This window comes from Bos grunniens, chromosome 29 (assembly GCF_055505025.1).
Source record: "Bos grunniens cultivar Pamir isolate PY7600 chromosome 29, Bosgru_T2T1.0, whole genome shotgun sequence".
NCBI classification, from domain to species: domain Eukaryota; kingdom Metazoa; phylum Chordata; class Mammalia; order Artiodactyla; family Bovidae; genus Bos; species Bos grunniens.
The window spans coordinates 24,228,078-24,255,830 of record NC_141193.1 but is presented as its reverse complement, the minus strand read 5'-3'; the positions used below and the strand labels follow the sequence as shown (position 1 = coordinate 24,255,830).

The 27,753-nt window shown below is 38.0% G+C and overlaps 1 protein-coding gene across 1 annotated transcript; it reads left to right on the top strand.

The window, feature by feature from the left end:
• The first annotated feature begins 15,889 nt into the window (after positions 1–15,889).
• On the top strand, positions 15,890–18,108 carry LOC147342363 (olfactory receptor 10D3-like). Its single transcript, XM_086385101.1, has one exon. The coding sequence runs from the start codon at positions 16,133–16,135 to the stop codon at positions 17,183–17,185; it is 1,053 nt and encodes a 350-aa protein (XP_086241227.1). The 5' UTR covers positions 15,890–16,132; the 3' UTR covers positions 17,186–18,108.
• Positions 18,109–27,753: the final 9,645 nt, after the last annotated feature.

The following is a 27,753-nucleotide window of genomic DNA, read 5'->3' as shown; positions in this document are numbered from 1 at the left end:
TCCATGCTCTCCTTCTGCTCTGCATTTGGTTTCCATGGAAACTTTCCAGAGGACCCTGTAAGTCAGCGACTGACTGAAGCTGGTTTGCTGAGCCCTTTGAAATGAGGTGTAAGCTTGAAGGTCAGAGAAAATGTTGCAAGTAAAATTGCACTGGCTGAATAATTTTCAAAGTCCATTGAACATAATTAGGCCTATTATTTTCCACCCGTAATTCTATTCCTAGCCATCATATTATCAGGTCCTTGACCACATCCAGATACATGTATATAACTTACATCTCTATGTATCTCTTGGGGAGTCACAATTTAAGGTCATTTCAAACATGTAAGTGGGTTTCTTAGGTGGCTCAGTGGTAAAGAACCCGCCTGTCAATGGAGGAGACACAAGAGACACATGTTCGATCCTTGGCTCAGGAAGATCCTCTGGAGGAGGAAAGGGCAACCCACTCGAGTAACAAATCTGGGAAATGCCATGGACAGAGTAGCCTGGGAGGCTACAGTCCATCGGATTGCAGAGTCAGACACAACTGAACACTCATGCAAACATACAAAGAAGATATATAGTGGGCAACTGTTGCTCCTATGGGACAAACTCAGATGCACAAAATGTAACTTCCTTTGTTTTTTCATACCTAGCTTATTTTTATCTTGCACCTCCATTTCTGCCAAATGGTTGGTAGGAAAAATATCCTAGCTACATTGAAGTCAATGAGATTCAAGTTACACTTATTATATTCAAGTTACAAACTTAGTCAATTTTGAACTTTCTACCCTCATCCTTCATTTCTCCAGGGTTGATTCTGAGCTCTGTGACTACAAACTACAGCATTGGTAAAGAGGGATGTCCATTTTTCCACTTTGATACACCTTCTTGTGGTCTCCTCTGATATGTACTGTGACCTGTGATGGTGTTTGGTCAACTCTATCTGCCCTGACATCTGCTGGAAGTAACCTTTTCCTACCATGGTCACCCAACAACATTGTTATCTAACATTGACATCCAACATCATCATCCCATGGAGACTCCCCTCATCATAAACTGGAGACCCCTTTAGATTTCCCCCCAAATCGAATTTCTGCAATCCCTTTAAATTAATTAGCTGGTAAAAATAATATATTGATGATAAGTTAAAAGCTCATTTTTAAAAGAAGCAAGATTACAGCAAGGGTAAGAAAGATAATTCAAAGGATGATTGAATATACCTCGAATAGTTTAGGATGGACAGGTTCAGTTCAGTTCAGTCACTCAGTCATGTGCAACTCTTTGTGATCCCATGAATCGCAGCACGCCAAGCCTTCCTGTCTATCACCAACTCCCAGAGTTCACTGAGACTCATGTCCCCCGAGTCAGTGATGCCATCCAGCCATCTCATCCTCTGTCGTCACCTTCTCCTCTTGCCCCCAATCCCTCCCAGCATCAGAGTCCTTTACAATGAGTCAACTCTTCGCATGAGGTGGCCAAAGTACTGGAGTTTCAGCTTTAGCATCATTCCTTCCAAAGAAATCCCAGGGCTGATCTCCTTCAGAATGGACTGGTTGGATCTCCTTGCAGTCCAAGGGACTTTCAGGAGTCATCTCCAACATCACAGTTCAAAAGCATCAATTCTTCGGTGCTCAGCCTTCTTCACAGTCCAACTCTCACATCCACACATGACCACTAGAAAAACGATAGCCTTGACTAGACGGACCTTTGTTGGCAAAGTAATGTCTCTGCTTTTGAATATGCTATCTAGGTTGGTCATAACTTTCCTTCCAAGGAGTAAGCGTCTTTTACTTTCATGGCTTCAGTCACCATCTGCAGTGATTTTGGAGCCCAGAAAAATAAAGTCTGACACTGTTTCCACTATTTCCCCATCTGTTTGCCATGAAGTGATGGGACCAGATGCCATGATCTTCGTTTTCTGAATGTTGAGCTTTAAGCCAACTTTTTCACTCTCCTCTTTCACTTTCATCAAGAGGCTTTTTAGTTCCTCTTCACTTTCTGCCATAAGGGTGGTGTCATCTTCATATCTGAGGTTATTGATATTTCTTCCGGAAATCTTGATTCCAGCTTGTGCTTCTTCCAGACCAGCATTTCTCATGATGTACTCTGCATATAAGTTAAATAAGCAGGATGACAATATACAGCTGTGATGTACAACTTTTCCTATTTGGAACCAGTCTGTTGTTCCATGTCCAGTTCTAACTGTTGCTTCCTGACCTGCATATAGCTTTCTCAAGAGGCAGGTCAGGTGGTCTGGTATTCCCATCTCTTTCAGAATTTTCCACAGTTTATTGTGATCCACACAGTCAAAGACTTGGCATAGTCAATAAAGCAGAAATAGATGTTTTTCTGGAACTCTCTTGCTTTTTCGATGATCCAGTGGATGTTGGCAATTTGATCTCTGGTTCCTCTGCCTTTTCTAAAACCAGCTTGAACATCTGCAAGTTCATGGCTCACGTACTGCTGAAGCCTGGCTTAGAGAAATTTGAGCATTACTTTACTAGCGTGTGAGATGAGTGCAATTGTGTGGTAGTTTGAGCATTCTTTGGCATTGCCTTTCTTTGGGATTGGAATGAAAACTGACCTTTTCCAGTCCTGTGGCCACTGCTGAGTTTTCCAAATTTGCTGGCATATTGAGTGCAGGATTTTCACAGCATCATCTTTCAGGATTTGAAATAGTTCAACTGGAATTCCATCACCTCCACTAGCTTTGTTCGTAGTGATGCTTTCTAAGGCCCACTTGACTTCATATTCCAGGATGTCTGGCTCTAGGTGAGTGATCATACCATCGTGATTATCTTGGTCATGAAGATCTTTTTTTGTACAGTTCTTCTGTGTATTCTTGCCACCTTTTGTTAATATCTTCTGCTTCTGTTAGGTCCATACCATTTCTGTCCTTTATCGAGCTCATCTTTGCATGAAATGTTCCCTTGGTATCTCTAATTTTCTTGAAAAGACCTCTAGTCTTTCCCATTCTGTTGTTTTCCTCTATTTCTTTGCATTGATCACTGAGGAAGGCTTTCTTGTCTCTCCTTGCTATTCTTTGGAACTCTACGTTCAAATGGGATATTTTTCCTTTTCTCCTTTGCTTTTCAGGTTTCTTATTTTCATAGCTATTTGTAAGGCCTCCCCAGACAGCCATTTTGCTTTTTTGCATTTCTTTTCCATGGGGATGGTCTTGATCCCTGTCTCCTGTACAATGTCATGAACCTCCCTCCATAGTTCATCAGGCACTCTATCTATCAGATCTAGGCCCTTAAATCTATTTTTCACTTACACTGTATAATCATAAGGGATTTGATTTAGGTCATACCTGAATGATCTAGTGGTTTTCCCTACTTTCTTCAATTTAAGTCTGAATTTGGCAATAAGGAGTTCATGATCTGAGCCACAGTCAGCTCCTGGTCTTGTTTTTGTTAACTATATAGAGCTTCTCCATCTTTGGCTGCAAAGAATATAATCAATCTGATTTTGGTGTTGACCATCTGGTGATGTCCATGTGTAGAGTCTTCTCTTGTGGTGTTCGAAGAGGGTGTTTGCTATGACCAGTGCATTTTCTTGGCAAAACTCTGTTAGTCTTTGCCCTGCTTCATTCCATATCCCAAGGCCAAATTTGCCTGTTACTCCAGGTGTTTCTTGACTTCTTTTGCATTCCAGTCCCCTATAATGAAAAGGACATCTTTTTTGGGTATTACTTCTAAAAAGTCTTGTAGGTCTTCACAGAACCGTTCAACTTCTGCTTCTTCAGCGTTACTGGTTGGGGCATAGACTTGGATTACCGTGATATTGAATGGTTTGCCTTGGAAATGAACAGAGATCATTCTGTCATTTTTGAAATTGCATCCAAGTACTGCATTTCAGACTCTTTTGTTGACCATGATGGCTACTCCATTTCTTCTAAGGGATTCCTGCCCACAGTAGTAGATATAATGGTCATTTGAGTTAAATTCACCCATTCCAGTCCATTTTAGTTCGCTGATTCTCTGAATGTCGACGTTCACTCTTGCCATCTCCTGTTTGACCACTTCCAATTTGCCTTGATTCATGGACCTAACATTCCAGGTTCCTATGCAGTATTGCTCTTTACAGCACAGACAGGTACACACTGCTAAATTTAAAATGATAATCAACATGGACCTACCTTATAGCATAGGGAACTCTGCTCAATGCTATGTGGCAGCCTGGATGGAAGAGGGGCTTGGGGGAGAATGGGTACATGTATATGTATTTCTGAGTCCCTTTGTAGTTCTCCTGAAAATATCACAACATTGTTAATAGGCTATACAGCAATATAAAATAAAAAGTTAAGAAAAAATAAAATCAAGTTGATAAATGACACATAAAACTCACAAATATAAATATATTTCTTTGATTAAATTCAGTATCAATTATTTGATTTCACATAAAACAACATAATCATTTAGATCAAATCAGTGCATTTAGGATTTTATAGGTTTTATAGTATATTTTTTGCATTTATTTTGCTTATTTCTATATAAAGGTTGAAAGCAACCATTCACATCTAGTTTCAAATTAGAGATAACAATACTTAAGAAAATGTATAGTCAATAAGAACATTTTTTTCTGATTGTATATAATTCAAGTTGAAGTACCAACAATCTAGATTCTGCATCTCACTCTGGGCATATACACAAGAGATTTGGAAACGTATGGTCAAACAGAAACTTATATATAAATTTTCATAAGAGCACTATTAATAATAATCTGAAGTAGGAACAACTGAGTTCAGTTCAGTTTCAGTTTAGTCGCTTAGTTGTGTCCAGCTCTTTGCAACCACATGGACTGGAGCACACCAGGAGTCCCTGTCCACCACCAACTTCCAGAGGTTACACAAACTCATTTCCATTGAGTCAGTGATGCCATCCAACCATCTTATCCTCTGTTCTTCCCTTCTCCTGCCTTTAATCTTTCCCAGGGTCTTTTCCAATGAGTCAGTTCTTCACATCAGGTGGCCAAATTATTGGAGCTTCAACTTCAACATCAGTCCTTCCAATGAATATTCAGGACTGATTTCCTTTAGGATTGAATGGTTGGCTCTCCTTGTAGTCCAAGGGACTCTCAAGAGTCTTCTCCAACACCAAGTTCAAAAGCATCAATTCTTCAGCACTCAGCTTTCTTGATAATACAACTCTCACATCCAAACACAACTACTGGGAAAACCATAGCCTTGACTAGACGGACCTTTGTTGGCAAAGTAATGTCTCTACTTTTCAATATGCTGTCTAGGTTGGTCATAACTTTCCTTCCAAGGAGTAAGCGTCTTTTAATTTCATGGCTGCAGTCACCATCTGCAGTGATTTTGGAGCCCCCCAAAATAAAGTCTGTCACTGTTTCCATTGTTTCCCCATCTATTTGCCATGAAGTGATGGGACCAGATGCCATGATCTTAGTTTTCTGAAAGTTGAGTTTTAAGCCAATTTTTTCACTTTTCTCTTTCACTTTCATCAAGAGCCTCTTTAGTTCTTCTTTGCTTTCTGCCATAAAGGTGCCATAAGGGTGGTGTCATTTGCATATCTGAGGTTATCTGCATTCCTGAGGCAGTAAACTTAATAACCTCAGAAACAACCCATATACCCATAAAGTAATGAATTAGTAAAAAATGTACTACATCTACACCATGCACAATTTTTTGGCTATAAAAGGAATGAAGTGCTGGTAGGTGCTATGAAGTAGATGAACCTTGAAAACATTATGCCAAATGAAAGAAGGTAGATGCAAAAGGCTACATGGTGTATGATTGTATTTACATGAACTGTGCACAAAAGACAAGTCCATAACAGCAGAAAAGCACATTATGGTGTCCTAGAGTGAGGGATGGGAAGAAGCAATGCCTGCAAGTAGGCATGAGGGATCTTTCTAATGTGATAGAAATGTTCTAAAATTGGATTGTGGTATTGGTGGCAAAACTGTGAAATCACTGAACTGTATACTTTATTTATTTATTTATTTTTGGCCTTGGAATATTGTTTTTTTTTTTTAAACTTTATATAATTGTATTAGTTTTGCCAAATATCAAAATGAATCTGCCACAGGTATACATGTGTTCCCCATCCTGGACCCTCCTCCCTCCTCCCTCCCCATACCATTCCTCTGGGTTGTCCCAGTGCACTAGCCCCAAGCATCCAGTATCGTGCATCGAACCTGGACTGGCAACTCGTTTCTTACATGATATTTTATGTGTTTCAATGTCATTCTCCCAAATCTTCCCACCCTCTCCCTCTCCCACAGAGTCCATAAGACTGTTCTATACATCAGTGTCTCTTTTGCTGTCTCGTACACTGGGTTATTGTTACCATCTTTCTAAATTCCATATATATGCATTAGTATACTGTATTGGTGTTTTTCCTTCTGGCTTACTTCACTCTGTATAATAGGCTCCAGTTTCATCCACCTCATTAGGACTGATTCAAATGTATTCTTTTTAATGGCTGAGTAATAGCAACCTAGATGTCCATCAGCAGATGAATGGATAAGAAAGCATGGTACATATACACAATGGAGTATTACTCAGCCATTAAAAAGAACTGTATACTTTAAATGGTGGGTTTTATGATGTGTGAATTATATCTCAAGAAATTTGTTATTAAAAAGTCAATAGTCTAGGTCCTTTTAACACATTATTCCAGCCACTTTTAATCATACTAATTATGTGAAAATAATTAAAATAGTGCTAATTCTTAATATTTACAGAAAGATTTACAATTCAAAGTCAAATTTGCACATACATTATCTCATGTGAAATTCATAAGACTATAATGTGAGAGGTATTATCATCTCAGGTTTACAGATAAAGAAATTTGGTGATCATCAGACAATTTGAGTAACTTGTTCATTCTCACACACCAGTCATTGTGTGGTCAGGATTTAAACCCAGATGTTATGGTTCAAAATCTTACACTTTAAGTACCAAGCAGCAATTATGAACTATAATTGTTCTGAGGTACTATAATTGTTCTGAGGAAGAACCAACCATTGAGACTTTAAATGTCAGGAATGAAAACTTTAATGTAGGATTAGGTCTTTACTTTTCATAGATAATAAGTTGAATGTTTTCCAGCGTATCTGGTAGCTCTTCCAGAATGGTCCTTGGCAAAAGTTTCATCATCTTCAATACAGAGACCAATTGGCTACATCTCATTGAAAAACAAAACAAAACAAAACAAAACAAAAACAGTATTAGATTCCTTAAACTAATTAGGGAGAAAATGATGTTATCTGTAAGCCTTAGGGACTTAAAACAGACTTCATGGAATCTGGTTCTTTAGAGACGCCAGTTCTTTTTTTTTTTTTTTTTACCATATTCTTTTTTTTTTTTTTTCTGAAAAATTTCACAATATAATGTTGATAGTTTACCATGAAGAAATTAAGAAAAGAGAATAGTTTCTTTTTTTTTTTTTCTAATTTTATTTTATTTTTAAACTTTACATAATTGTATTAGTTTTGCCAAATATCAAAATGAATCCGCCACAGGTATACATGTGTTCCCCATCCCAAACCCTCCTCCCTCCTCCCTCCCCATACCATCCCTCTGGGCCGTCCAGTGCACCAGCCCCAAGCATCCAGCATCATGCATCGAACCTGGACTGGCAACTCGTTTCCTACATGATATTTTACATGTTTCAATGCCATTCTCCCAAATCTTCCCACCCTCTCCCTCTCCCACAGAGTCCATAAGACTGTTCTATACATCAGTGTCTCTTTTGCTGTCTCGTATACAGAGTTATTGTTACCATCTTTCTAAATTCCATATATATGCGTTAGTATACTGTATTTATGTTTTTCTTTCTGGCTTACTTCACTCTGTATAATAGGCTCCAGTTTCATCCACCTCATTAGAACTGATTCAAATGTATTCTTTTTAATGGCTGAGTAATACTCCATTGTGTATATGTACCACTGCTTTCTTATCCATTCATCTGCTGATGGACATCTAGGTTGCTTCCATGTCCTGGCTATTATAAACAGTGCTGCGATGAACATTGGGGTACACATGTCTCTTTCCCTTCTGGTTTCCTCAGTGTGTATGCCTAGCAGTGGGATTGCTGGATCATAAGGCAGTTCTATTTCCAGTTTTTTAAGGAATCTCCACACTGTTCTCCATAGTGGCTGTACTAGGTTGCATTCCCACCAACAGTGTAAGAGGGTTCCCTTTTCTCCACACCCTCTCCAGCATTTATTATTTGTAGACTTTTGGATCGCAGCCGTTCTGACTGGTGTGAAATGGTACCTCATAGTGGTTTTGATTTGCATTTCTCTGATAATGAGTGATGTTGAGCATCTTTTCATGTGTTTGTTAGCCATCTGTATGTCTTCTTTGGAGAAATGTCTATTTAGTTCTTTGGCCCATTTTTTGATTGGGTCGTTTATTTTTCTGGAGTTGAGCTGTAGGAGTTGCTTGTATATTTTTGAGATTAGTTGTTTGTCGGTTGCTTCATTTGCTATTATTTTCTCCCATTCTGAAGGCTGTCTTTTCACCTTGCTAATAGTTTCCTTTGATGTGCAGAAGCTTTTAAGGTTAATTAGGTCCCATTTGTTTATTTTTGCTTTTATTTCCAATATTCTGGGAGGTGGGTCATAGAGGATCCTGCTGTGATGTATGTCGGAGAGTGTTTTGCCTATGTTCTCCTCTAGGAGTTTTATAGTTTCTGGTCTTACGTTGAGATCTTTAATCCATTTTGAGTTTATTTTTGTGTATGGTGTTAGAAAGTGGTCCAGTTTCATTCTTTTACAAGTGGTTGACCAGATTTCCCAGCACCACTTGTTAAAGAGATTGTCTTTAATCCATTGTATATTCTTGCCTCCTTTGTCAAAGATAAGGTGTCCATATGTGCGTGGATTTATCTCTGGGCTTTCTATTTTATTCCATTGATCAATATTTCTGTCTTTGTGCCAGTACCATACTGTCTTGATAACTGTGGCTTTGTAGTAGAGCCTGAAGTCAGGTAGGTTGATTCCTCCAGTTCCATTCTTCTTTCTCAAGATCGCTTTGGCTATTCGAGGTTTTTTGTATTTCCATACAAATTGTGAAATTCTTTGTTCTAGCTCTGTGAAGAATACTGTTGGTAGCTTGATAGGGATTGCATTGAATCTATAAATTGCTTTGGGTAGTATACTCATTTTCACTATATTGATTCTTCCAATCCATGAACATGGTATATTTCTCCATCTATTAGTGTCCTCTTTGATTTCTTTCACCAGTGTTTTATAGTTTTCTATATATAGGTCTTTAGTTTCTTTAGGTAGATATATTCCTAAGTATTTTATTCTTTCCGTTGCAATGGTGAATGGAATTGTTTCCTTAATTTCTCTTTCTGTTTTCTCATTATTAGTGTATAGGAATGCAAGGGATTTCTGTGTGTTGATTTTATATCCTGCAACTTTACTATAGTCATTGATTATTTCTAGTAATTTTCTGGTGGAATCTTTAGGGTTTTCTATGTAGAGGATCATGTCATCTGCAAATAGTGAGAGTTTTACTTCTTCTTTTCCAATTTGGATTCCTTTTATTTCTTTTTCTGCTCTGATTGCTGTGGCCAAAACTTCCAAAACTATGTTGAATAGTAATGGTGAAAGTGGGCACCCTTGTCTTGTTCCTGACTTTAGAGGAAATGCTTTCAATTTTTCACCATTGAGGATAATGTTTGCTGTGGGTTTGTCATATATAGCTTTTATTATGTTGAGGTATGTTCCTTCTATTCCTGCTTTCTGGAGAGTTTTTATCATAAATGGATGTTGAATTTTGTCAAAGGCTTTCTCTGCATCTATTGAGATAATCATATGGTTTTTATTTTTCAATTTGTTAATGTGGTGTATTACATTGATTGATTTGCGGATATTGAAGAATCCTTGCATCCCTGGGATAAAGCCCACTTGATCATGGTGTATGATCTTTTTAATGTGTTGCTGGATTCTGATTGCTAGAATTTTGTTAAGGATTTTTGCATCTATGTTCATCAGTGATATTGGCCTGTAGTTTTCTTTTTTTGTGGCATCTTTGTCAGGTTTTGGTATTAGGGTGATGGTGGCCTCATAGAATGAGTTTGGAAGTTTACCTTCCTCTGCAATTTTCTGGAAGAGTTTGAGCAGGATAGGTGTTAGCTCTTCTCTAAATTTTTGGTAGAATTCAGCTGTGAAGCCGTCTGGACCGGGGCTTTTGTTTGCTGGAAGATTTTTGATTACAGTTTCAATTTCCATGCTTGTGATGGGTCTGTTAAGATTTTCTATTTCTTCCTGGTCCAATTTTGGAAAGTTGTACTTTTCTAAGAATTTGTCCATTTCTTCCACGTTGTCCATTTTATTGGCATATAATTGTTGATAGTAGTCTCTTATGATCCTTTGTATTTCTGTGTTGTCTGTTGTGATCTCTCCATTTTCGTTTCTAATTTTGTTGATTTGATTTTTCTCCCTTTGTTTCTTGATGAGTCTGGCTAATGGTTTGTCAATTTTATTTATCCTTTCAAAGAACCAGCTTTTGGTTTTGTTGATTTTTGCTATGGTCTCTTTTGTTTCTTTTGCATTTATTTCTGCTCTAATTTTTAAGATTTCTTTCCTTCTACTAACCCTGGGGTTCTTCATTTCTTCCTTTTCTAGTTGCTTTAGGTGTAGAGTTAGGTTATTTATTTGACTTTTTTCTTGTTTCTTGAGGTGTGCCTGTATTGCTATGAACTTTCCCCTTAGGACTGCTTTTACCGTGTCCCACAGGTTTTGGGTTGTTGTGTTTTCATTTTCATTCGTTTCTATGCAAATTTTGATTTCTTTTTTGATTTCTTCTGTGATTTGTTGGTTATTCAGCAGTGTGTTGTTCAGCCTCCATATGTTGGAATTTTTAATAGTTTTTCTCCTGTAATTGAGATCTAATCTTACTGCATTGTGGTCAGAAAAAATGCTTGGAATGATTTCTATTTTTTTGAATTTACCAAGGCTAGCTTTATGGCCCAGGATGTGATCTATCCTGCAGAAGGTTCCATGTGCGCTTGAGAAAAAGGTGAAATTCATTGTTTTGGGATGAAATGTCCTATAGATATCAATTAGGTCTAACTGGTCTATTGTATCGTTTAAAGTTTGTGTTTCCTTGTTAATTGAGAATAGTTTCTAATGTTTATCCATGTATTGACTGTTCGTAGTGCTCTTTACTCCTTCCTGTATTTCCAAGTTTTGTTTTGATATTATCATCATTCATAAAGGACTTTATCATTTTTTATAGCTCGTGCATGCTTCCTTAGCTTTCATTTCTCTGAAGGTGTTTTCACCCCCATTTCAAAAGATACTTTCAATGAATATCTATTACAGAATTGACAGCTTTAATTTTTCAGCACTTTTTTTTTTATTTGATAAATTTAACGCCTTTTATTGCCATACCTCATTTTACTGTGCTTTGCTTTAGTGAACTTTATAGATACATGTTTTTTTTTTTTTTTTCCTTGTTAATTTTCTGTTTAGTTGATCTATCCATAAGTGTGAGTGGGGTATTAAAGTCTCCCACTATTATTGTGTTATTGTTAATTTCTCCTTTCATACTTGTTAGGATTTGTCTTACATACTGCGGTGCTCCCATGTTGGGTGGATATATATTTATAATTGTTATATCTTCTTCTTGGATTGATCCTTTGATCATTATGTAGTGACCTTCTTTGTCTCTTTTCACAGCCTTTGTTTTAAAGTCTAATTTATCTGATACGAGTATTGTGACTCCTGCTTTCCTTTGGTCCCAATTTGCATGGAAAATCTTTTTCCAGCCCTTCACTTTCAGTCTGTATGTGTCCCCTGTTTTGAGGTGGGTCTCTTGTAGACAACATATGTAGGGGTCTTGTTTTTGTATCCATTCAGCCAGTCTTTGTCTTTTGGTTGGGGCATTCAACCCATTTACGTTTAAGGTAATTACTAATAAGTATGATCCCGTTGCCATTTACTTTATTGTTTTGGGTTCGAGTTTATACACCATTTTTGTGTTTCCTGTCTAGAGAATATCCTTTAGTATTTGTTGGAGAGCTGGTTTGGTGGTGCAGAATTCTCTCAGCTTTTGCTTGTCTGAAAAGCTTTTGATTTCTCCTTCATACTTGAATGAGATCCTTGCTGGATACAATAATCTGGGCTGTAGGAGATGCCAGTTCTATTTAAGCCTCTGATACCCACTCTTGAGGAGGTTTTAGAGCCTAGAGAAAGGATCAATGATTCAATGAGCTCTAGATTGGGAATCTATTTGCACAGACCCTGACCAGCTCAAGCAAAGAACCACAGCCACACCACAAGCCTAAAGACCCCAGGATCAAGCCAGTTTGTATCCTTTCTTGACAAGGTGACCATAAAAGCGTCCATAAGAGACACCAGAAGAACAGAGAAGTGTAAAACTGTACTGACCTGGACCACAACTCTGTTTTTATGATGGTATAAGCCTACATGTTTATTATAACATATAGTTTCCTTTCTTTTTCCCTGTATCTTTTCCTATCACTTTCTCACTCCTATCTGCCCTTTCTGCCATGTAACTTCCTTATTCTATTTTTTCCCCATTTGCTTTAAGTAGATGCTAAGACATTTTCACTCTTTGTTATGGAATATAAACACAAATATATTTGTTTCACCTTAGTTCTTAACCTTTTCAGTCATAGACATTATGTGTCATTTTTCTAGTTTAGTCTAAGTAGTGATTGCTCATCATTTTGATGGCTGTGACCCCTTTTAAGAACCCAAAAATACTTATGGACATTTTCCCAGAAAAAAATATGTGTCTGTGTGTGTATGTCTGTGTGTATCTCCCTCCCCATCCCCCTGATATGACATGGTGAAAATGATGTCAAGGGATTAGGTAGAACTGATTCAGATTAACCACAACATACCCTGGACCTAAATTCTAATCCTGAATCTAAGACATTGGGCATTTTTGTCCTCTCTTGACCTTTATTTTTTCATTTACGATTCGAGACACAAACTGAGTTCATCTTTTTGTCTCCTTCCAGGTTTAGCCACGTAGGATTTACTCTGCATTAGTTATAGTATATGTCAGCTCTATGGCTCTCCTTTGTATGATGATAATAAAGATATGTTTACAGTTAAGGAATTGTGCCATAGAATTATTCATTAGAACATTATGATTTGGGCTCCTGGATTGTTAAATTGTTCACTGGCCTAACTGTTCTCATGAATTTTGAGAGAAGAAATTTAAAATAACCACTTTAATATATTTACAGTGTTCTTGTCCCTGGAGAGTCATTCAAATGACTGACATTGCTTGGTATGTCATTTCCTGGTATTCACGTCAATGCTATTATACACAGAGTAAACACAGCCTGATAGTCCTTTTTCTATCCATTTTATTTTCTGACTCATTTTACAGCCTTACAACTGCATGAGGCTTCTTTTTCAACAACATGAAACCTGGACTGAGACTTTTAAAAATTCAGAAATAATTATAGACCAACTGTAATCAGGTGACTCATGCTTAGCAAACACCTCACCAGATCTCTATTTTGGCGGGGAGAGAGAGTGTCAGAAATTACTGTCTGGTAATCATACGTAACGTGGCAAATTATTTAATCTTCTATTATGCAGTTTACTCTTCTGAGGCACTTTCATTTTCAATCGTAAGTAATGTGGCAAATTATTATTCCATTTACTCTTCTGTAAATGGGGAATAATAATACAACTACTACAGATGGTTGTTAAGAGGATTAAATATGTTAATGTATATAAAGGGCTGATTATTAGTTATTATTTATTTAATTTACTGATTTTTAGCAGTACGTTGAAATCAGATAATAATGTGAGGAGTGGTGAGGGGAAGGAATGAAGACAGGACTCATAATTCCCTAGACTTCTCAAGTGCTCCCAGTTCCTCTCTTGTGTTCTGTATTTTGTACTCATCTATATTTTCCTAAATGCAAGGAGCAATCTTCCATTTTTTGGTTACATCTTTAGCCCTGAACTTCTCTTTGGTTTCAGAGTCATGCATTCAACTCCACTTTGGACATCATCAATTACTTGGTCCATAGGTTCCTCAAAGTCAATAGATACAGGAACAATTATATTATTTACCTTAAAAATAGATTTTCATTCTATAATTCACTTAGTTCCATATTTCATTGAATAGCACTACCATCCACCATGTTGAATTAAGAGAATAATTTAGCATTATAGGAATGAGGGTTTTTTCAATGTCTAAACATTTGCTAATGTTGTTTTATTGTATGTTATAATTTCTCTTTTCTGATTTGAAAACTGTCCCCTTTCTGCTCTTGGATCAATAGAATCAATAGAATGTATTCTTTTTATTCAAAACTTCAATGAAAAAAAAATCAAAACATGTTATCTAAAAAAGGCATGGTCTAAATAAACTTTTATGATTTATTTTATCATAAAATTTTAGATATCTTATTATTCCCTGAGGCAATGAAGAAAAAAAGCTGAAGGATGTGTGTAAGATAGATCCCTTAAAGTTAATAATCTGTTTTTCTGATTAATTTCTGACTCATCACACATGTTAGTCTTGATTTTACTCTTAAAAGTTGCTTTCCCTTTGCATATTAAAAAAAAAACTGTTTAGGATGTTAAGTTCATCTGATTTCATATGGTTGCTTCGGGAGCAAAAAGTATCCTATTTCAGATAGTTCATGAAATTTGTTATTTCTGAATCTCTTTTAGAGAATACAAAAAAACCTTTCCAGAATGTTATGAAATATTCTTTATTTTCAGTGATTTACTTTATCCATAGTTTTTGAAAATGTTTTGTATGTACATTTGTGCAATGCTAGTTGGAATACTCAAATTTAGTTAAATTAAAAGAATTATAAAAGTTGATCCATATATCTTCCCTACTTAGATCAGAAATAGGATACATAATATATCCAAATATTTTAGTAAAGAAAAACTTACTGCCATTTTAGGCAGTTTCTTTTACCAATATCTTCCATATGGATGTAGATGAAAATGTGGACACTATACAACACCTTATGATTAAAGGAAGGGCATGCTGGAAAGAATACAGTGTATTGTGTATTTTTGATGACAGTCCAAATACACAAAGATGTTTTGATAGGCTTGGGTGATGGGTGAATACTAAAACTATAAAACTGGACACCTATAAATTATATATGTAGGAACCTGTGTTTTCATAAAAAAAGACATAAAAAATGTTTTCAGCACTAAATAACAGAAACCAGTGTGAAAACGTCTTTTTAGCTTCACATGTGAATAATTCAATTTCAGATCACAGTGTTCTCAAAGTTGCTTTGAAAGTTCATGAAATGTATAAGTGCACTGACAGAAATAGAATAAGGAATGCAGGGTAACAGCTCTCATTGTATAACTGTCTGCAATGTTTAACAATAATAGACAGGAAGAGCACAGTGAGACAAAAATTGGAAAGGAGGGACTCAGTGACAACTTGGCAAAGGTGTTTATGGAGAAATCTAAATTTAAAAAAATGAATGACCAAGCCACATTGTCTTGTCCTCTCAGTTTAGAAAATACAATAATATTTTATCTTATCTGCATTTCCATAATTATTTTTCTTCTTTTCCAATTACGGTATAATGGATTTAGAATCCTTGGAGTCTAATTCTGGATCTTCCATGAGTTATATATGAGAAATTCAACAAGTTACTTAATCTCTCTGAATCATAATTTCATCATCTATGAAATAGAAATATTATTCCTATCTTATATATACAACTCTGTTATTGTTTAGTCACTCAGTCGTGTTCCATTCTTTGTGACCCTATGGACTGTAGCCCACCAGGCTCCTCTGCCAGTGGGATTTCCCAGGCAAGAATACTGGAGTGGGTTGCCATTTCCTTCTCCAGAGGATCTTCCCTTATCAGACTCTATTAAGGCTTAACTCGAGAATGGTCATAAAAATTCTCTGTAAACTATAAACATGCCTCATTTTTTTCCTTTTCTTTTCTCTACTCTGTTTTCCTTCCCTTTCCTTTTTTTTTTTTTTTCGTTCATCAGTTTTCAAGGCTTCTACTCTCTTTGTCACTTGCTCCTCTCTCTCTGATAATAATAAAACAATGTCTGTCCATATACCAGCCTGCCTTCAGTCCTCACCTCAGAGACGGCACCTCCTTCTGGGGTATTTGCTATTCTTGATGTCTCAGTCACAATAAGCATTATCCTTCCATGAATAGAACCTATGATCGTCTTTCCTTTTATGAATCTATTGGTAGCAAGCTGCGGATTTTGGTGCTGTGGGTCATTAACTTACTGTCACTTCCCCTCTTTCCAGGACAAAAATCTAACTTTTACAGAGATAAGGAATCACACTTTGGTTAAAGAGTTCATCCTGTTGGGCATCCCTCGAACCCAGGGGCAAGAAGTTGTGCTGTTTGTGGTGTTCTTCATCTTCTATGCCTGCACTCTGCTAGGAAATCTGCTTATCCTGCTAGCTGTGGTGTCTGATTCCTGCCTCCACACTCCTATGTATTTCTTTCTTTGTAACCTCTCTGTGCTGGACATTGGTTTCTCTTCTGTGAGCACCCCAAAGATGTTGGCCAACCTGCTGGTGAAGAGCCGGGTCATCTCCCTGGATGGCTGCATGTCCCAGGTCTTCTTTTACCACTTCCTAGGCTGCACGGAGTCTCTGCTCTACACGGTGATGGCGTATGACCGATTTGCTGCAATCTGCCACCCGCTGCGTTATGCCATCATCATGAACCGTCAGGCGTGTGCCCTGCTGGTGGCTGGCACCTTGGCTATTAGCTCTTTCCATGCCACAAGTCTCACTACACTGACCTTCGAATTGCCATACTGTGGGTCTAATGAGATAGATTATTTCTTCTGCGACATCTTTCCTGTTGTCAAATTGGCCTGTAGTAACACACTCGTCATTGAGACGGTGAGCTTCACCAACATTGGCCTCATTCCCATGATCTGTTTCCTCCTCATTGTTTGCTCCTACTTGCGCATCGTCACTGCAGTGCTAAAGATGCACTCGGCTGAGGGGCGGCACAAGGCGGCGTCCACCTGTGCCTCCCACCTCTCTGTGGTCACTCTGTTCTTTGGGCCCTGTGCTCTTGTCTATACCCAGCCGTCTTTGAGTGAGGTGCTGGTCACTCCAGTGCAAATCTTTGCAAGTGTAATCACTCCCATGCTGAACCCCACAATCTATACTTTGAGAAACAAAGATGTCAAGGGCGCCCTGAAGAAACTGGTTGGGGGCCAGATCGTTTCAGAAGGAGGTCACTAGTCACTTGTGGGTAAAGCTGACTTTTTTCCCCTCCTCATTTGTATATTAAATTAATTTTTAAAATATATCTATGACAGTTGTAAAGATCTTTTTGCAATAAAGAGAATGGGGAAGCAACTCTAGCTGATCCAAACTGGTGGCATTTCCCCCATCTCAGAGACCAGGCATCAGCAAATATTTTTTCTAAAGGTCCAGACAGTATGTATTTTAGGCTTTGGGAACCAGAGGGTCTCTATCACAAATACAAGATTCTGCTATGGTAGCATGAAAACAGGCATAGAATGAATGAATAAACACAAATGAATGAAAAAAGAGAAGGCTTGATCCAGTGAAATTCCATTTACACAAATAGGCTACAGGCAAGATATTCCCCACAAGCCATAGTTTGCTGATCTCTGTCGGAGGTTACTTGAATTTGAAATCAGTTTTTTTCCAAGGCTACGTTGATAGTGCTTCAAGACTGGACTTTGATGTGGGCTGAGTCCTACAAGGGCACAAGCTGAACTATTGATCAAAGATGGTCAAGGAAGGGATGGGTGTCAGGAACACAGGGAGCACACAGCATCTCAGTGAGACCTGTTATCGCTACAGGCTCATCTGAGTATAACCCATGCTAAAGTTTGGCCACCTGATACAAAGGAGAGAAACCCTGATGCTGGGAAAGATTGAGGGCAGGAGAAGAAGGGGGTGACAGAGGATGAGATGTTGGATAGCATCACCGACTCAATGGACATGGGTTTAAGCAAACTCCAGGAGACAGTGAGGGACAGGGAAGCCTGGTGTGCTGCAGACCATGGGGTTATAGAGAGCCCGACATGACTTAGTGACTGAACAACAAACAGTGCCAAAAATAACGGGCTTCCCAGGTGGCTCAGTGGTAAAGAATGTATCTTCCAATCAGGAGATGCAGGTTCAGTCTCTGGGTCAGGACGATCCCCTGGAGAAGGAAATGGCAACTTACTTCAGTACTCTTGTCTGGGAAATCCCATGGACAGAGGAGTTTGGCAGGCTACAGTCCATGGGGCTGCACAGATTAGACATAATTTAAAGATTAAACAACAGCAACAATGCCTAGAAATGTACTGATATCTTTGGTCTTGGTACTAGAAATGGTTTGTGGCCAGTTTTCTGAGGCTTGAAGGTCATAGAGGTCATTATTAGTAGTAGTGTTAGTCACTCAGTCATGTCCGACTCTTTGCGATCCCACGGACTGTAGCCTGCCAGGCTCCAGAATTCCAGTCCATGGAATTCTCCAGGCAAGAATACTGGAGTGGATTGCCATTTCCTTCTCCAGAGGATCTTCCCGACCCAGGGATTGAACCCGAGTCTCCTGCATTGCAGGCAGATTCTTTATCGTCTGAGCTATAGGGAAGATGCATAGAGGTCATTACTGTTGCTTATAAAAGCAATTTATGTTTACCTCAGAAATTGCTCAGCTTCCCTCTGTTGGTATCAACCACTCCATTAGCATCCCAGCTCTAAAGCCCCAAAGGTGACTGGGTGGGCACCTTGGAATATTCTGTTGAAATGACTACCAAGTTTTGTCACAAGATAGGATTATTTTATCTCTGTTTAGCAGAGTTGTCAACAGCGTGAATCTCCTCCTGGAACCTTTAGTTTTTAGACTCCATGCTCAATGGTAAAGGACACAATATGTGTGTGTGTTCATGTGTGTTACTATATTTATTCAGCAGTGTGACCAGCCCCTCTGAGGGAGCTGAGAGGGAGCTGAGAAGTAAAGATAGTTCTCTCATTGGGACCATGGACTTTGCATGTTTTATTCACACTCCATGTATTCTGGGAACCTGTGTAAGTTCTTGTTTAACTAACTGAGCAAACTGTGTTATTAGGTGGTACAGGCAACTCGAGCCGGCCTCAGCCTGAGCAGATAGAAAGATATAGATAAAGCCTTCTTTCTAGTGATATCGGGCCAAGTTCTTTTTTTCCCATTTCCACATAAAAGCAGATCCAACAAAATCCATGGTGCCAAGCCCCCAGAATATTTAAAGTGGCTAGTATATTGGAGGGGGCTTTCCTTGTAGCTTAGTCGGTAAAAAATCTGTCTGCAATGCAGGAGACCCGGGTTCAATGCCAGGGTCAGGAAGATCTCCTGGAGAAGCAAACAGTAACCCACTCCAGTATTCTTGCCTGGAGAATCCCATGGACAGAGGAGCCTGGCAGGATACAGTCCATGGGGGTCACAAGAATTGAACACAACTTGGTGACTAAACTACTATTATAGTATATTGGAGAGACTTCCCTGGTGAACCACTGGTTAAGATTCTGTACTTCTTATACAGGGGATATGGGTTTGATCCTTGGTTGGGGAACTAAGATACCACATGTTGTGCAGAGTGGTCAAAAAAATAAATTAACAGGGGCTTAGTATACTGGAGCTCCTCTTTTGCCATTCCTAATTCTCCTCTGTTAAAATATAAAATACAAGTTTCTTCCAAAGGACAGAATCCAACTGTTATAGACACACTGGCAAGATCACACCAACTTCTGATTTTGACCTTTTCTAGAAAGATTGTCATTAACCATGGTTCTTGTGGCATGGGTAGAAGTCTGTGTGATTATTACTCTTAAATTGATATTAATTTTATATATTGATACATTTGTGTATTCTTACCTTCTATTTTTGTGATTATTCAACAGAGGTTTGGAAAAGGATTGAAAGTGTTAGTTGTTCAGTTGTATCCACCTCGTTGTGACCCCGTGGACTGTAACTCACCAGGCTCCTCTGTCCATAGAATTCTCCATGCAAGAATACTGGAGTGGGTTACCATTTCTTCTCCAAGGGATCTTCCCGACCTAAGGATTGACCCTAGTCTCCTATATTGCGGGCAGATTCTTTACTGTCTGAATCACCAAGAAAAGAACTATCCATCTGAAATCTTGGTGTCTAGTCTAAGAAGTAAGAAAACTAAAAGAATGACTCAAGAAAAGTTGCCTGTATATGGAAAAATAATACTGAGAGGAACTTGGGACAATTGGGAGTTGTCAGGCTTTATCCTCACATCTGTTCTCAAGTCCATTGAATTTTTTATTTATAGAGGTTGTTTTTTTTCTTAAATCTGTTACTTTCATCTCCTGAGAGGGACCATTGCCTTACATCTCCTAGAACATACTGTTTCAAATGAACTAATAGTGGAGAAACTTTGACAGCATTTCTAATTCTTTCTAATATCATTCTATGATGTCACATTTTATAAGTATTAAAATCCCTTCTTAGTACAGTTGCTTATTTTCCCACTAACAACACTGTGTTCGTCGTACCTTCTGTTTCCTCTAGTACATGCCATAGGTAGTACTGAGTAAAGGATGTCATCCAACAAGTCCTAGAATATGAAATTGAAAGGTATCAATCTGTCTTTTATTTATTTTTAAATTTTATTTTATTTTTAAATTTTACAATATAGTATTGGTTCTGCCATATGAATGAATGAATTGAATCCGCCACAGGCATACATGTGTTCCCCATCCTGAACCCTCCTCCCTCCTCCCTCCCCATACCATCCCTCTGGGTCGTCGCAGTGCACCAGCCCCAAGCATCCAGTATTGTGCATCGAATCTGGACTGGCGACTCGTTTCATATATGATATTATACATATTTCAATGCCATTCTCCCAAATCATCCCACCCTCTCCCTCTCCCACAGAGTTCAAAAGACTGTTCTATACATCAGTGTCTCTTTTGCTGTCTCGTATACAGGGTTATTGTTACCATCTTTCTAAATTCCATATATATGCGGTAGTATACTGTATTGGTGTTTTTCTTTATGGCTTACTTCACTCTGTAGAATAAGCTCCAGTTTCATCCACCTCATTAGAACTGATTCAAATGTATTCTTTTTAATGGCTGAGTAATACTCTGTTGTGTACATGTAGCACTGCTTTCTTATCCATTCATCTGCTGATGGACATCTAGGTTGCTTCCATGTCCTGGCTATTATAAACAGTGCTGTGATGAACATTGGGGTACACGTGTCTCTTTCAATTCTGGTTTCCTCAGTGTGTATGCCCAGCAGTGGGATTGCTGGATCATAAGGCAGTTCTATTTCCAGTTTTTTAAGGAATCTCCACACTGTTCTCCATAGTGGCTGTACTAGTTTGCATTCCCACCAACAGTGTAAGAGGGTTCCCTTTTCTCCACATCCTCTTCAGCATTTTTTACTTGTAGACTTTTGGATCACAGCCATTCTGACTGACGTGAAATGGTACCTCATAGTGGTTTTGATTTGCATTTCTCTGATAATGAGTGATGTTGAGCATCTTTTCATGTGTTTGTTCAATGTGTCTTACTATATCAAAACTCAGAGCATCCAAGGTTAATCACAGGAAGGAAAATCTTTAGTCCTTTTACAAAAGAGTCTCAAATTTGTCCCTCTGTGTCTCACTTTCTCCTTGTTGGCTCTCACCCTTTGATAAGTCAGAGGTACATGTTGCAGGTTGGCAATCTGAACCTGGTTTAGACAAGACATTTTTTTCTCTGATTAAAAAAAAAATGATGTTATTAGAAGGATAGCAATAGAAACAAGGGATATGAAAACTGAGAACGAGTAAATGTAAAAAACAGATTGAATTGTGAAGGCAGATATCACTGTCTCAGCAATGACTTCTTCATGAAAGCGCCTTCTCTTGGGGAAAGGAAAACACCGGTTTAAGATGTAAGAGTGTGCTAGCAAAGAGATGTGGTCTGAAAAGACAAACCTCCAGGAAATGAAGTACTAAGAGCAAGATAGGAGCTGTCACTGTTCAACTAGAGAATGTGTATGGGGGAGGTAGAATGAATTTCCAGACATGAATAGCAACTTTAGTCCAACACAAAGAAATACAAAAGGTGGAAGAAAGAAGTCATCTATTTGTTCAATAGACGTTTATTGAGCAGTCTTATATCCAAGGCACAATCTAAATGTTATTATACCTGAAATACTAACTCTAAAGTACTTGACTAAGTCAAGTCTAAAATCACTAGGGGGCTATTGACAAACCAGATGCAGAAATGTCAGAAAGCCAAAAGAGCAAGGTATATGAGAAACGGTTGTTGGAAATTAGACTGTTTAGACAAAGAGAAAGCAGATATAACCAAGGATCTCAAATTTGTAATGGGATGCTGAATGAAAAAAGGGTTAGATTCTATTGGTAATGTGCAAAGAGTAAAACAAGGAATATTTGCTAGAAAACTCAAGGAGGTAGGCTTTAAATGGAAGAGATAATTATTACAGAATGATCTGCTTGGAAAGAGTGTCATTCTTGGCCCAGAAGCACTGGAATGCATTCTAGGTTTCACAGAGTATATTCTAAATTATTCAGCAGCCTTTTCAAATTGAGGGTTTCAAAACCCACAGAGATTTCCTGGAAATGATCCTTGCACTTCATATCAGTAAGGAGAGCAAAGGTGTTACTTTTTTCCAATATGTGTTTTTTTTTTTAATGAGTTAACAAGAGTATTTTAATGCATTTTCCCCTAAATAAAAGCTTTGAAAGCCTCTGTGTGTGGCTTGAATAAACAAGAGCAGCAATTTGAGGCTATGAGACTATATGTTCACGATTTGGTCACTGATTTGTTGATGTGTGTGCTTAGTCGCTCAGTTGAGTCCGGCTCTCTCCAACCTCATGGACTGTAGCCAGCCAGGCTCCTCTGTCCATGGAATTTTCCAGGCAAGAATATTGGAATGGGTTGCCATTTCTTCCTCCAGGGGATCTTCGACCCAGGGATTGAACTGGAGTCTCCTGTGTCTCCTGAATTGCCCTCAGATTCTTTACTTTCTGAGGCTTGGGAAAGCCTGATTTGTTGATATTGTGCAAAAATAACAATTGATTACCCACTGTATCTTTAAATTGTTTGTCTTAACTGTTTATATGTAATTATATTCACATTGGACTAATGGTTAAAAAGACAAGGCATGAGGAAAAATGATACTGAGATTCAAACTAATACAGAGGGTAAATGTGTGCGTGCTCAGTTGCTGTTGTTTCTGACTCTCTGCAATCCTATGGACGATAGCCGGCCAGGCTCCTCTGTTTATGGGGTTTTTCCAGGCAAGAATATTGGAGTGGGTTGCCGTTTACAGAAGATAGATGGATTGACATAAATAACATATTTGGCTCACGTTGAACTTCGGATATTATACTCATCTCATCAAATTTTGGTCCCTGGTTTAAAATCAACTGTAAGATATATAGCAACAATTAAAACAAAGGTTTTGTTTCTTTTCCTGAGGATATAGACTTTGCCCTTGGTTTTTAAAATAGCTGATAAGTGTTTACAAATAAAAGACTGAATCTTTCACTTTTTAACATTACTTTTTAAAAATTTAAAGCATGAAGTGTTAAAATTTAGGCAGTGGGTTTTAAAAACTGTTTTTGTCCATGTATATGTCCTAATACTCAGTGACATTTTAGTCTGTACTTTTTGTACATGTTTGGTAAACTAGCCAAACATAGCATAATAAGGCATGAAAAAAATGTGGTTATAAATTATTTGTTGTTTTCCATAATCAATTCAAGATAAATTAATAGGGTACATTCTTTAGTGGTTAGAAATATATACATGTATACTAATGCATATATATGGAATTTAGAAAGATGGTAACAATAACCCGGTGTACGAGACAGCAAAAGAGACAATGATGTATAGAATAGTCTTATGGACTCTGTGGGAGAGGGAGAGGGTGGGTAGATTTGGGAGAATGGCAATGAAACATGTAAAATATCATGTAGGAAACGAGTTGCCAGTCCAGGTTCGATGCACGATGCTGGATGCTTGGGGCTGGTGCACTGGGACGGCCCAGAGGGATGGTATGGGGAGGGAGGAGGGAGGAGGGTTCAGGATGGGGAACACATGTATACCTGTGGTGGATTCATTTTGATATTTGGCAAAACTAATACAATTATGTAAAGTTTGAAAATAAAATAAAATTAGAAAAAAAAAAGAAATATATACATGTATATGTTTCATATATTATTTAAAATTAATAACATTTTTCATTTATTACAGTTTTTAAAATTGTTTTCCTTGTGGAACATCTTTAAATTATCATATGTGAAATGAATTGTCAGTCCAGGTTCAATGCATGATACAGGGTGCTTGGGGCTGGTGCACTGGGATGACCCAGAGGGATGGGATGGGGATGCGGGTGGGAGGGGGTTCAGGATGGGGAACACGTGTACGCCCATGGTGGATTCATGTCAATGTATGGCAAAACAATACAATATTGTAAAGTAAAAATAAATAAATAATAATAATAATAAAAGAATAATAGTAAATTCGTGGGAGTTTTTCAGCCAGTACAGGATATAGAATTTAATCTAGAAGTTCCCTTTGTGTAATTTTGTCATCCTCATCTTCTCAGCAGTTGTTAGACTGCTGAATTTTTGTTAAGAAAATACCTTCCTTTTATTTATGGATTTGCCACTATGAGTGCATATAAACAATATACTATTTTTTTTTTCTGGTTTTTAAACTTGGGGCTGGAGCACTGGGACGGCCCAGAGGGAGGGTATGGGGAGGGAGGAGGGTTCAGGATGGGGAGCATGGGTATACCTGTGGTGGATTCATTTCGATGTTGGGCAAAACTAATACAATATTGTAAAGTTTAAAAATAAAATAAAATTTAAAAAAATTTGTTTAAAAAGACTAACATGTGATTGCCCTTATTCCCATCAAACTTGCTTTTGAGATTGATCAATCTTAACCCATATGGTGTTTTTTTCAGTAATAATCTTTGCAGCAGTATATCTATTTTCTTAGTATTTTAAGAAGGTCAAAATTTAGCATCATTCATCTTTTTGCTTTTGGTTTTCTTTATTTCATTAGTTTATGCTTTTATTTATTTTAGTTCTTTGAAAATTAGGTAGCTCTCTGCCACATAAAATATCAGTTCTCACATTTCCAACATTTGTGTTCAAGAGTCAAGTTTATTGACTTCTGTTAAGTAAGAGAAGTTCCAGACTCAGCAAACATGTTTTGTGCTTAGTTGGACATAGTAGTATAAGTTACTAATAAATATTTGCTGATCGATACATTAATAGAATTCTGGGAAAGTCATGTGGAGAACAATTCCTCATTCAGGGAAGTCAACTTTGCCAATTGAGAATTCTGCTTTTAGGAGAATCTGATATCGGAAATTATATTTCCAAACTAAAATATCATAGAAAAGTATATGGGCTAAAGAGAAACTGAGATAAAGTATATGAAATTAGATAGTTAAAAGCCTGAGATATATGGTTGCTATTCTAAAAGTATACCCTGAAACTGGGGAAATGGTTTCTACATATGTCCTAAGGTTGAGCTGTACATCTTAGCTTTTCTCTAACTTCCCCAGGTCATTCACAGAAGTAGAAAATATAGATATGGCTCTATCTTGTTCACATCACAGTAATGTCACAGGGGAGTTATCATCACTCACTTCTAATTACTCCCTTTTCTCAACAACCCCCGCAAAACAGGATTCATTCAGGAATGGGGTTCCCCAAGGGCTTCAAGAGCTTTTAAATTTTCACTATGAGAAAACAATGTTGCTATTAGTGTTTTGCAAGAGATCTTTGCAGAAGGCAGAGGGACTTTCAGCTTTCTGTCACTTAATCTGAGTTTATTTCACTAAGAAGAAAGAACTTTCCAGATTATGAGAGGAGATCCTGATCCTGGCTTATGGTATGATGTCAGAAGCAAACTTGGGTGACAGATCCTAGAGAGACAAATACTACAGGATGAAACTTCATCCTTGCTAGTCATGTAAGTGCCACCCTCATCTCTCTCTCTTTAAGTCCTCTTTTCTTCCTCAGGTATCCAGTGGAAAGGAGAATTTGGAGTCCCTGGTTTACAAATGGTCTCAAAGTCCAGGAAATGAACAGAAAGTTGTGGCTAAGAATAGAACACTGATTGCTTGGTTTGTCATTTACCTCATGATATTGGCTCACCAACTCCAAATCTTCCTTTACAACTAGGGCTTTGGTCTTCATTCAAACTAATTAAAAGATTGGACACTTAGATGAGCCTATCCCTGGACACCTTCAGTCCAGTTCTTTCCTTCTGTGTGACTCTCTTAATAAGATATCCAGGTCTCATTTTTTTTTTTTTTTTTGAGACTACAGATTATGTCGGCTTTCCAGGTGGCTCAACAGTAAAGAATCCACCTGCAATGCAGGAGCCACAGGAGATGCAGTTTTGATCCCCAGGTCAGGAAGATCCCCTGGAAGAGGGCACAGTAACCTACTCCAGTATTCTTGTCTGAAGAATCCAATGGACAGAGGAGCCTGGCGGGCTACAGTTCATGGGGTCACAAAGAGTCGTACAAGACTGAAGCGACTTAGCGTGCACTCACATACAGATTATGTAGCTCTTGTCTTGGGTCATCTTTTACAGCACAAAGCAAAGCTTCTTCTTGGGTTCAGATGCCATATAGGTAACAGAGAAACTTCAACTATTCAGAGGATGGTGCAAAAAAGAAACAGGTATATGATCAAGCTTCTTTACATGGTTGTTTAGGAAGACTAACATCTGATAGTGTCATGTAAGTCCTTGTACAAGACAAAACAACTGAATGATTTCCTTTCCAGTTATTCATGGAGTCGTTTCATCATCTCATTCATCAGATCTTTATTAAGAACCTACTCTGTGCTGGTCACTGTTTTCTGCACCGAGGGTATAGCAGTACATGTCAAAAAGTATTAATTCTTCTAGACTTTATATTTAAATGTGTATGTGTGTGTGTGTGTGTGTGTGTGTGTGTGTGTGGTGTTTCATGGAGAGACAAGCTGGTTTACATTGTTTACTAAAGAGAACTGGGAGCATTTTTGGAGCCTGGTGACATCAAAAGGAAAAACATAAACAACACAGAGGTGAAGGACAAAATTTGACAAGGTCAGTAACGCCACAGTCCATCACAAGTGCACACAGTGGAAAGACTTATGTCAGGGAAAAAAAAAAAAAGATTTAAGTACCTAGCTCTGCCATGTATAGTAACCTCAAATTAGGCGAGTCGTTCACTCTTCCTAATGTTCAGAAATTTCCTTTTCTATACATTTATCTCAAAGGGTTACTGGGAGGATTAAATGAACTGAGATCATGTTGAGTAAGCATTTCAAACTGTTATGAGGTTCAACCGTAGGTCTCACCAGAAAACAGATAAAATATAATTTTGTCACCAGCAGTGGCTCACAAATATAGTGATTCTCAAGTTTCATACTAGAGACATTAAAGAGCCTTTGTTTTTGAGGCTTCCTCCACTCTGAGGGAGCATATTTGTATGGGCATCACCCTTCTCTTTAAAAGCCTTGCTCCAACATTAAAAGTAGTGTTTTAATAAAGGATATTTGCATTTAGAATCAGTATGATAAAAATATTTGGTATAAAAACGATGACGTTTTGCTATGGTAGCTGCATTCCAGGTTAAATTCTCTGTAATTTGGCTTAGATATAGTATTTCCTTAACTTTGAATCAAAACGCTGTGATTTCCCTCACATATTTCATTTCTCCAGTACATTGTCTGCTGACATCAAATCAGGACATTCTTCTACATTCTCTGCTTCCGTTTCCTTCCACAGGACTGACATTCACGGAG

What these genes read in the sequence shown, in the direction of transcription:
- LOC147342363 (XM_086385101.1), top strand. Translation starts at nt 16,133, where the DNA reads ATGATCGTCTTTCCTTTTATGAATCTATTGGTAGCAAGCTGCGGATTT.